The sequence below is a fragment of the Cherax quadricarinatus genome, chromosome 35 (genome assembly GCF_038502225.1).
Source record: "Cherax quadricarinatus isolate ZL_2023a chromosome 35, ASM3850222v1, whole genome shotgun sequence".
NCBI classification, from domain to species: domain Eukaryota; kingdom Metazoa; phylum Arthropoda; class Malacostraca; order Decapoda; family Parastacidae; genus Cherax; species Cherax quadricarinatus.
This window is the reverse complement of record NC_091326.1, coordinates 23,269,480-23,281,697: the sequence shown is the minus strand read 5'-3', so window position 1 is coordinate 23,281,697 and position 12,218 is coordinate 23,269,480. Positions and strand designations below refer to the sequence as shown.

The window sequence follows — 12,218 nt, the reverse complement described above, 5'->3', positions numbered from 1 at the left end:
ACTAATAACCTGCCACTGCTCCATATACTAATAACCTGCCACTGCTCCATATACTAATAACCTGCCACTGCTCCATACACTAATAACCTGCCACTGCTCCATATACTAATAACCTGCCACTGCTCCATACACTAATAACCTGCCACTGCTCCATATACTAATAACCTGCCACTGCTCCATACACTAATAACCTGCCACTGCTCCATACACTAATAACCTGCCACTGCTCCATATACTAATAACCTGCCACTGCTCCATACACTAATAACCTGCCACTGCTCCATACACTAATAACCTGCCACTGCTCCATATACTAATAACCTGCCACTGCTCCATACACTAATAACCTGCCACTGCTCCATATACTAATAACCTGCCACTGCTCCATATACTAATAACCTGCCACTGCTCCATATACTAATAACCTGCCACTGCTCCATATACTAATAACCTGCCACTGCTCCATACACTAATAACCTGCCACTGCTCCATACACTAATAACCTGCCACTGCTCCATATACTAATAACCTGCCACTGCTCCATATACTAATAACCTGCCACTGCTCCATACACTAATAACCTGCCACTGCTCCATATACTAATAACCTGCCACTGCTCCATACACTAATAACCTGCCACTGCTCCATATACTAATAACCTGCCACTGCTCCATACACTAATAACCTGCCACTGCTCCATACACTAATAACCTGCCACTGCTCCATATACTAATAACCTGCCACTGCTCCATACACTAATAACCTGCCACTGCTCCATACACTAATAACCTGCCACTGCTCCATACACTAATAACCTGCCACTACTCCATACACTAATAACCTGCCACTGCTCCACAGACTTTGGCACAAGAGTATCCTGGGTCCAGAGGGAAGGGGTAGCAGGTTTTCTCCGTATTGAGACTGGTACCCTGGAGGAGGTAACTGCTGGGAACCTGACCTGCCAGAGCACGGACAGTCCCTGCTACCTGTACAGCACAGGGTGGCAGGTACCTCTTGAGGTACCTCGCTGTGAAGACCTCATGGATACCTATAACAATGCCACTATCAAACACTGTGATGATGTTATCGGCACTTCCAACAGTAAGTATAAAGCATTTGGCCCAACCAAAGATACAAGGGTGGAACCCTCTGCGGGGCTGCACCTATGAGCGAGTAGTCAAAGTCTTGTTGCATCTGTTACCAAGCTGTGTAAGTATATGCTAACGAATAAGTGTGTGAGTATATAGAAGTGAGTAACTAAGTATATACAGTATAAGTTAGTAACTGTGTGTAGACTGATTAGTAACGTTGAGTATTTATTATTGAATGTGATTATGTAGGAGTACTATGAGCATCTGTTTACTGCTAGGCTCCAGAGTACCGTTCTACAGACACTCGTAAATGCTACTTCGATGATGACAAGAAAGGATATTTTTTAGACTCAGTCAGAATCAAGCACAATTTCATGCCAATGAAAACGCAAAAGTCGCGAGAGACACTGAATGAGCATTAGCTGTGAGAAGTGTGGTCAGAAGGAGTCACTGAGCCCTCCAAACCTGCCCAAGAACACACGGTAAGAGGTTGAAGAGGCAGAAAAGAGCCACCAGAGGGACTCCCTCTGGCGAGTCACATGGTCTGGAACGATATCGTTCCAAACGATGGAGCTGAGCTTTTCTCCAGACTTAGGGACTGACCACCTCAAATACTTTTTCTCCAAGGTTGATTTCACTACTGCTGCTCCCACTGTGGTTGACTGAAGAAGCCTACTGTGTATTCGAAACATTTCATCAATAAAGATACCTAACTGTCTTAATCCTCAAAATGCAGTCTTAATGACTATATCGCTTTCTCTAGAATTTTGGACATCACACTGTTTATACTAACAGATCTAAGTTGTCGACGTCAAACTACTGCTTTTCTGGAAGCTAGAACTAACTCTGACCTCCTTAAGCCCCTGTGGAACTAACTCTGGCCTCCTTGAACCCCTCTAGAACTAACTCTGGCCTCCTTGAACCCCTCTAGAACTAACTCTGGCCTCCTTGAACCCCTCTAGAACTAACTCTGGCCTCCTTGAACCCCTCTAGAACTAACTCTGGCCTCCTTGAACCCCTCTAGAACTAACTCTGGCCTCCTTGAACCCCTCTAGAACTAACTCTGGCCTCCTTGAACCCCTCTAGAACTAACTCTGGCCTCCTTGAACCCCTCTAGAACTAACTCTGACCTCATTGAACCCCTCTAGAACTAACCCAGGCCTCCTCGAACCCCTCAAGAATTAACTCTGGCCTCCTTGAACCCCTCTAGGACTAATTCTGGCCCCCTTGAACCCCTCTAGAACTAACTCTGGCCTCATTGAACCCCTCTAGAACTAAGTCTGGCCCCCTTGAATCCCTCTAGAACTAACTTTGACCTCCTTGAACCCCTCTAGAACGGTACTGGTGGTGATGGACAAATTTATCATGTGGGAGAGGTAGTCGATAGTTCAGAACTAAATAAACCAACAAAGTGGGTTTTCCTGAACCCACTCATTGTCTGAACCCACTCCATGTATGAACCCACTCCATGTATAAACCCACTCCATGACTGACCCCACTTCATGTGTGAACCCACTTCATGTCTGAACCCACTTCATGTCTGAACCCACTTCATGTCCGAACCCACTTCATCACTGAACCCACTTCATGTCTAAACCCACTCCATGGAAGAACCCATTTCACGTCTGAACCCACTTCATGTCTGAACCCACTTCATCACTGAACCCACTTCATGTCTGAACCCACTTTATGTCTAAATCCACCCCATAGAAGAACCAACTTCATGTTTGAACCCACTCCATGTCTGATCCCACTTCATGTCTGAACCCACTTCATGTCTGAACCCACTTCATCACTGAACCCACTTCATGTCTGAACCCACTTCATCACTGAACCCACTTCATGTCTGAACCCCACTTCATGTCTCAACCCACTTCATGTCTGAACCCACTCCGTGTCTGAACCAACTTAATGTCTGAACCCACTCCATGACTGAACTCACTTCATCACTGAACCCACTTCATATCTGAACCCACTTCATGTCTGAACCCACTCCGTGTCTGAACCAACTTAATGTCTGAACCCACTCCATGACTGAACTCACTTCATCACTGAACCCACTTCATGTCTGAGCCCACTTCATGTCTGAACCCACTCCATGCCTGAACCCACTTCATGTCTGAACCTACTTCATGTCTGAACCCACTCCATGTCTGAACCCACTCCATGTCTCAACCCACTTCATGTCTCAACCCACTTCATGTCTCAACCCACTTCATGTCTGATCCCATACCATGTCTGAACCTACTCCATGATTGAACCAACTACATGATTGAACCCAGTCCATGTCTGAACCGAACCCATAACTTAACTCACTCCATGCCTGAACCCACTCCATGACTGAACCCACTTCATGTCTGAACCCACTCCATAACTGAACCCACTCCATGACTGAACCCACTCCATGTCTGAACCATCTCCATGATTGAACCCACTTCATGTCTGAACCCACTCCATGTCTGAACCATCTCCATGACTGAACTCACTTCATGTCTGAACCCACTCCATGACTGAACCCACTCTATGTCTGAACCCACTCCATGTCTGAACCCACCCAATGACTGAACCCACTTCATGTCTAAACCCACTCCATGACTGAACCCACTCCACGTCTGCATACACTCCATGATTGAACCCACTCCATGTCTGAGCCCACTTCATGTCTGAACCCACTCCATGTCTGAACCCACTCCATGTCTGAACCCACTAAATATCTGAACCCACTCCATGACTGAACCCACTCCATGTCTGCACACACTCCATGACTGAATCCACTCCATGCCTGAACCCACTCCAAGACGGAACCCAATCCATGACTAAACCCACTACATGTCTGAACCGATTCCATGGCTGAACCCACTCCATGACTGTACCCACACCAAGTCTGAACCCACTCCATGACTGAACCCACTCCATGACTGAATAAACTCCATGACTGAACCCTCTCCATGTCCGCACACACTCCACGATTGAACCCACTCCATGTCTGAACCCACTCCATGACTAAACCCACTCCATGACTAAATCCACTCCATGACTGAATGCACTCCATGTCTGCACACACTTCATGATTGAACCCACTCCATGTCTGAGCCCACTTCATGTCTGAACCCACTAAATGTCTGAACCCACTACATGTCTGAACCCACTAAATATCTGAACCCACTCCATGACTGAACCCACTCCATGACTAAACCCACTCCATGACTGAACCCACTCCATTTCTGAACCCACTCCAAGACGGAAAACAATCCATGACTAAACCCATTACATGTCTGAACCGATTCCATGGCTGAACCCACTCCATGACTGTACCCAAACCAAGTCTGAACCCACTCCATGACTGAACCCACTCCATGACTGAATAAACTCCATGATTGAACCCTCTCCATTTCTTCACACACTCCATGATTGAACCCACTCCATGTCTGAACCCACTCCATGACTGAACCCACTCCATGACTGAATCCACTCCATGACTGAACCCACTCCATGTCCGAACCCACTCCATGTCTGAACCCCCTCCATGACTGAACCCACTCCATGACTGAAGCCACAAAATGTCTGAACCCTCTCCATGACTTAACCAACTCCATGACTGAACCCACTTCATGTCTGAACCCACTGCATGTCCAAACCCAGTCCATCCCTGAACCCACTCCATGTATGACCGCACTCCATGACAGAACCCAAACCGTGACTGAAGCTACTCCATGTATGAACCCACTCCTTGACTGAACCCACTCCATGTTTGAACCTACTCCATGACTGAACCCACTCCATGACTGAACCCACTCCATGTCTGAACCCACGCCAAGACGGAACCCAATCCATGACTAAACCCACTCCATCTCTGAACCGATTCCATGGCTGAACCCACTCCATGACTGTGCCCACACCAAGTCTGAACCCACTCCATGACTGAACCCACTCCATGACTGAATAAACTCCATGACTGAACCCTCTCCATGTCTTCACACACTCCATGATTGAACCCACTCCATGTCTGAACCCACTCCATGACTGAATCCACTCCATGACTGAATGCACTCCATGTCTGCACACACTTCATGATTGAACTCACTCCATGTCTGAACCCACTCCATGACTGAATCCACTCCATGACTGAATGCACTCCATGTCTGCACACACTTCATGATTGAACTCACTCCATGTCTGAACCCACTCCATGACTGAACACACTCCATGTGTGAACCCACTCCATGACTGAACGCACTCCATGTCTGAACCCACTCCATGTCTGAACCCCCTCCATGACTGAACCCATTCCATGACTGAACCCACTTCATATCTGAACCCACTGCATGTCCAAACCCAGTCCATCCCTGAACCCACTCCATGTATGACCGCAGTACATGACAGAACCCACACCATGACTGAATCCACTCCATGAAAGAACGCACTCCATGTCTGCACACACTTCATGACTGAACTCACTCCATGTCTGAACCCACTCCATGACTGAACCCACTCCCTGACTGAACCCACAAAATGTATGAACCCACTCCATGACTTAACCAACTCCATGACTGAACCCACTTCATGACTGAACCCACTCCATGTCTGAACCCACTTCACGCTTGAACCCACTGCATGTCCAAACCCAGTCAATCACTGAACCCACTCCATGTATGACCGCACTCCATGACAGAACCCACACCATGACTGAAACTACTCCATGTATGAACCCACTCCTTGACTGAACCCACTCCATGTTTGAACCTACTCCATGACTGAACCCACTCCATGACTGAACCCACTCCATGTCTGAACCCACTCGAAGACGGAACCCAATCCATGACTAAACCCACTCCATCTCTGAACCGATTCCATGGCTGAACCCACTCCATGACTGTGCCCACACCAAGTCTGAAATCACTCTATGCCTGAACCCACTCCATGACTGAATAAACTCCATGACTGAACCCTCTCCATGTCTTCACACACTCCATGATTGAACCCACTCCATGTCTGAACCCACTCCATGACTGAATCCACTCCATGACTGAATGCACTCCATGTCTGCACACACTTCATGATTGAACTCACTCCATGTCTGAACCCACTCCATGTCTGAACCCACTTCACGCCTGAACCCACTGCATGTCCAAACCCAGTCCATCACTGAACCCACTCCATGTATGAACGCACTCCATGACAGAACCCACACCATGACTGAAATTACTCCATGTATGAACCCACTCCTTGACTGAACCCACTCCATGTCTCAACCCACTCCATGACTGAACCCACTCCATGACTGAACCCACTCCATGTCTGAACCCACTCCATGTCTGAACCCACTCCATGACTGAACCCACTCCATCTCTGAACCGATTCCATGGCTGAACCCACTCCATGACTGTGCCCACACCAAGTCTGAAATCACTCTATGCCTGAACCCACTCCATGACTGAATAAACTCCATGACTGAACCCTCTCCATGTCTTCACACACTCCATGATTGAACCCACTCCATGTCTGAACCCACTCCATGACTGAATCCACTCCATGACTGAATGCACTCCATGTCTGCACACACTTCATGATTGAACTCACTCCATGTCTGAACCCACTCCATGTCTGAACCCACTTCACGCCTGAACCCACTGCATGTCCAAACCCAGTCCATCACTGAACCCACTCCATGTCTGAACCCCCTCCATGACTGAACCCACTCCATGACTGAACCCACAAAATGTCTGAACCCTCTCCATGACTTAACCAACTCCATGACTGAACCCACTTCATGTCTGAACCCACTGCATGTCCAAACCCAGTCCATCTCTGAACCCACTCCATGTATGACCGCACTCCATGACAGAACCCACACCATGACTGAAACTACTCCATGAATTAACCCACTCCTTGACTGAACCCTCTCCATTTTTGAACCCACTCCATGACTGAACCCACTCCATGACTGAACCCACTCCATGTCTGAACCCACTCCAAGACGGAACCCAATCCATGACTAAACCCACTCCATCTCTGAACCGATTCCATGACTGAACCCACTCCATGACTGTGCCCACACCAAGTCTGAACCCACTCCATGACTGAACCCACTCCATGACTGAACCCATTCCATGACTGAACCCACTCCATGACTGAACCCACTCCATGACTGAACCCACTCCATGACTGAACCCACTCCATGACTGAACCCACTCCATGACTGAACCCACTCCATGACTGAACCCGCACCATGGCTGAACCCACTCCATGACTGAACCCACTCCATGACTGAACCCACTAAATGACTGAACCCACTCCATGACTGAACCCACTCCATGACTGAACCCACTCCATAACTGAACCCACTCCATGACTGAACCCACTCCATGACTGAACCCACTCCATGACTGAACCCACTCCATAACTGAAGCCACTCCATGATTGAACCCACTCCATGACCTAACCCATTCCATGATTGAACCCACTCCATAACTGAACCCACTCCATAACTGAACCCACTAAATGACTGAACCCACTCCATGACTGAACCCACTCCATGACTGAACCCACTCCATAACCTAACCCACTCCATGACTGAGCCCACTCCATGACTTAACCCACTCCAAAACTGAACCCACTCCATGACTGAACCCACTCCATAACTGAACCCACTCCATGACTGAACCCACTCCTGGTCTGAACCCACTCCATAACTGAACCCATTCCATGACTGAACCCACTCCGTGACTGAACCCACTCCATGACTGAACCCACTACATGACTGAACCCACTCCAAAACCTAACCCACTACATGACTGAACCCACTCCAAAACCTAACCCACTCCATGACTGAACCCACTCCATGACTGAGCCCACTCCATAACTGAACCCACTCCATGACTGAACCCACTCCATGACTGAACCCACTACATGACTGAACCCACTCCATAACCTAACCGACTCCATGACTGAACCCACTCCATGATTGAACCCACTCCATAACTGAACCCACTCCATGACTGAGCCCACTCCATGACTGAACCCACTCCATAACTGAACCCACTCCATGACTGAACCCACTCCATGACTGAACCCACTGCATGACTGAACCCACTCCATAACTGAACCCACTCCATGACTGAACCCACTACATGACTGAACCCATTACATGACTGAACCCACTACATGACTGAACCCACTCCATGACTGAACCCTCTCCATGACTGAACCCACTACATGACTGAACCCACTCCATAACCTAAACCACTCCATGACTGAACTCACTCCATGACTGAACCCACTCCATAACTGAACCCACTCCATGACTGAACCCACTCCATGACTTAACCCACTCCATGACTGAACCCACTCCATAACCTAACCCACTCTATGACTGAACCCACTCCATGACTGAACCCACTCCATAACTGAATCCACTCCATGACTGAACCCACTCCATGACTGAACCCACTCCATGACAGAACCCACTCCATGACTGAACCCACTCCATAACCTAACTCACTCCATGACTGAACTCACTCCATAACTGAACCCACTCCATGACTGAAACCACTCCATAACTGAACCCAGTCCATGACTGAACCCACTCCATGACTGAACCCACTCCATGACTGAACCCACTCCATAACTGAACCCACTCCATGACTGAACCCACTCCATGACTGAACCCACTCCATAACTGAACCCACTCCATGACTGAACCCACTCCATAACTGAACCCACTCCATGACTGAACCCACTCCATAACCTAACCCACTCCATGACTGAACCCACTCCATGACTGATCCCACTCTATAACTGAACCCACTCCATGACTGAACCCACTCCATAACTGAACCCACTCCATGACTGAACCCACTCCATGACTGAACCCACTCCATAACTGAACCCACTCCATGACTGAACCCACTCCATGACTGAACCCACTCCATGACTGAACCCACTACATGACTGAACCCACTCCATAGCCTTTCCCACTCCATGACTGAACCCACTCCATGACTGAACCCACTCCATAACTGAACCCACTCCATGACTGAACCCACTCCATGACTGAACCCACTCCATAACCTAACCCACTCCATGACTGAATCCACTCCATGACTGAACCCACTCCATAACTGAACCCACTGCGTGACTGAGCCCACTCCATGACTGAACCCACTCCATGACTGAACCCACTCCATGACTGAACCCACTCCATAACTGAACCCACTCCATGACTGAACCCACTCCATAACTGAACCCACTCCATGACTGAACCAACTCCATGACTGAACCCACTCCATGACTGAACCCACTCCATAACTGAACCCACTCCATGACTGAACCAACTCCATGACTGAACCCACTCCATGACTGAACCCACTCCATAACTGAACCCACTCCATGACTGAACCAACTCCATGACTGAACCCACTCCATGACTGAACCCACTCCATGACTGAACCCACTACATGACTGAACCCACTCCATAACCTAACCCACTCCATGACTGAACCCACTCCATAACTGAACCCACTCCATGACTGAACCCACTCCATGACTGAACCCACTCCATAACCTAACCCACTCCATGACTGAACCCACTCCATAACTGAACCCACTACGTGACTGAGCCCATTCCATGACTGAACCCACTCCATAACTGAACCCACTCCATAACTGAACCCACTCCATGACTGAACCCACTCCATGACTGAACCCACTCCATAACTGAACCCACTACGTGACTGAGCCCAATCCATGACTGAATCCACTCCATGACTGAACCCACTCCATAACTGAACCCACTCCATGAGTGAACCCACTCCATAACTGAACCCACTCCATGACTGAACCCACTCCATAACTGAACCCACTCCATGACTGAACCCACTCCATGGCTGAACCCACTCCATGACTGAACGCTCTCCATGACTGAACCCACTCCATAACCTAACCCCCTCCATGACTGAACCCACTCCATGACTGAACCCACTCCATAACTGAACCCACTCCATGACTGAACCCACTCCATGACTGAACCAACTCCATAACCTAACCCACTCCATGACTGAATCCACTCCATGACTGAACCCACTCCATAACTGAACCCACTACGTGACTGAGCCCACTCCATGATTGAACCCACTCCATGACTGAACCCACTCCATAACTGAACCCACTCCATGACTGAACCCACTCCATAACTGAACCCACTCCATGACTGAACCCACTCCATGACTGAACCCACTCCATAACTGAACCCACTCCATGACTGAACCCACTCCATGACTGAACCCACTCCATGACTGAACCCACTACATGACTGAACCCACTCCATAACTTAACCCACTCCATGACTGAACCCACTCCATGACTGAACCCACTCCATAACTGAACCCACTGGATAACTGAACCCACTCCATGACTGAACCCACTCCATAACCTAACCCACTCCATGACTGAACCCACTCCATAACTGAACCCACTACGTGTCTGAGCCCACTCCATGACTGAACCCACTCCATGACTGAACCCACTCCATAACTGAACCCACTCCATGACTGAACCCACTCCATAACTGAACCCACTCCATGACTGAACCCACTCCATGACTGAACCCACTCCATAACTGAACCCACTACGTGACTGAGCCCACTCCATGACTGAATCCACTCCATGACTGAACCCACTCCATAACTGAACCCACTCCATGACTGAACCCACTCCATAACTGAACCCACTCCATGACTGAACCCACTCCATAACTGAACCCACTCCATGACTGAACCCACTCCATAACTGAACCCACTCCATGACTGAACCCACTCCATAACCTAAGCCACTCCATGAATGAACCCACTCCTTGACTGAACCCCTCCATAACTGAACCCACTCCGTGACTGAGCCCACTCCATGACTGAACCCACTCCATGACTGAACCTACTTCATAACTGAACCCACTCTATGACTGAATCCACTCCATAACTGAACCCACTCCATGACTGAACCCACTAGATGACTGAACCCACTCCATGACTGAATCCACTCCATAACTGAACCCACTCCATGACTGAACCCACTTCATAACTGAACCCACTCCATGACTGAACCCACTTCATAACTGAACCCACTCCATGACTGAACCCACTCCATGATTGAACCCACTCCATGACTGAACCCACTCCATGACTGAACCCACTCCATGACTGAACCCACTCCATGACTGAACCCACTCCATGACTGAACCCACTCCATGACTGAACCCACTCCATGACTGGACCCACTCCATGACTGAACCCACTCCATGACTGAACCCGCACCATGACTGAACCCACTCCATGACTGATCCCACTCCATGACTGAACCCGCACCATGACTGAACCCGCACCATGACTGAACCCACTCCATGACTGAACCCACTCCATGACTGAAAGCGCACCATGACTGAACCCACTCCATGATTGAACCCACTCCATGACTGAACCCACTCCATGACTGAACCCACTCCATGACTGAACCCACTCCATGACTGAACCCACTCCATGACTAAACCCACTCCATGACTGAACCCACTCCATGACTGAACCCGCTCCATGACTGAACCCACTCCATGACTGAACCCACTCCATGACTGAACCCGCACCATGACTGAACCCACTCCATTACTGAACCCACTCCATGACTGAACCCGCACCATGACTGAACCCGCACCATGACTGAACCCACTCCATGACTGAACCCACTCCATGACTGAACCCGCACCATGACTGAACCCACTCCATTACTGAACCCACTCCATGACTGAACCCGCACCATGACTGAACCCGCACCATGACTGAACCCACTCCATGACTGAACCCACTCCATGACTGAACCCGCACCGTGACTGAACCCACTCCATGACTGAACCCACTCCATGACTGAACCCGCACCATGACTGAACCCGCACCATGACTGAACCCACTCCATGACTGAATCCACTCCATGACTGAACCCGCACCATGACTGAACCCACTCTATGACTGAACCCACTCCATGACTGAACCCGCACCATGACTGAACCCACTCCATGACTGAACCCACTCCATGACTGAACCCGGACCATGACTGAACCCGCACCATGACTGAACCCACTCCATG

At 49.2% G+C, this 12,218-nt stretch overlaps 1 protein-coding gene across 1 annotated transcript in view; it reads left to right on the top strand.

Moving 5' to 3' along the window:
• Positions 1-863: 863 nt before the first annotated feature.
• The window catches only part of LOC128695107 (uncharacterized), a gene marked incomplete at its 5' end in the record, with an annotated part of 115,053 nt that continues 103,698 nt past the window's right edge, over positions 864-12,218 (top strand). Inside the window, 1 exon segment of the mRNA XM_053785521.2 lies at positions 864-1,101. Coding sequence (XP_053641496.2) covers positions 864-1,101 — 238 coding nt within the window.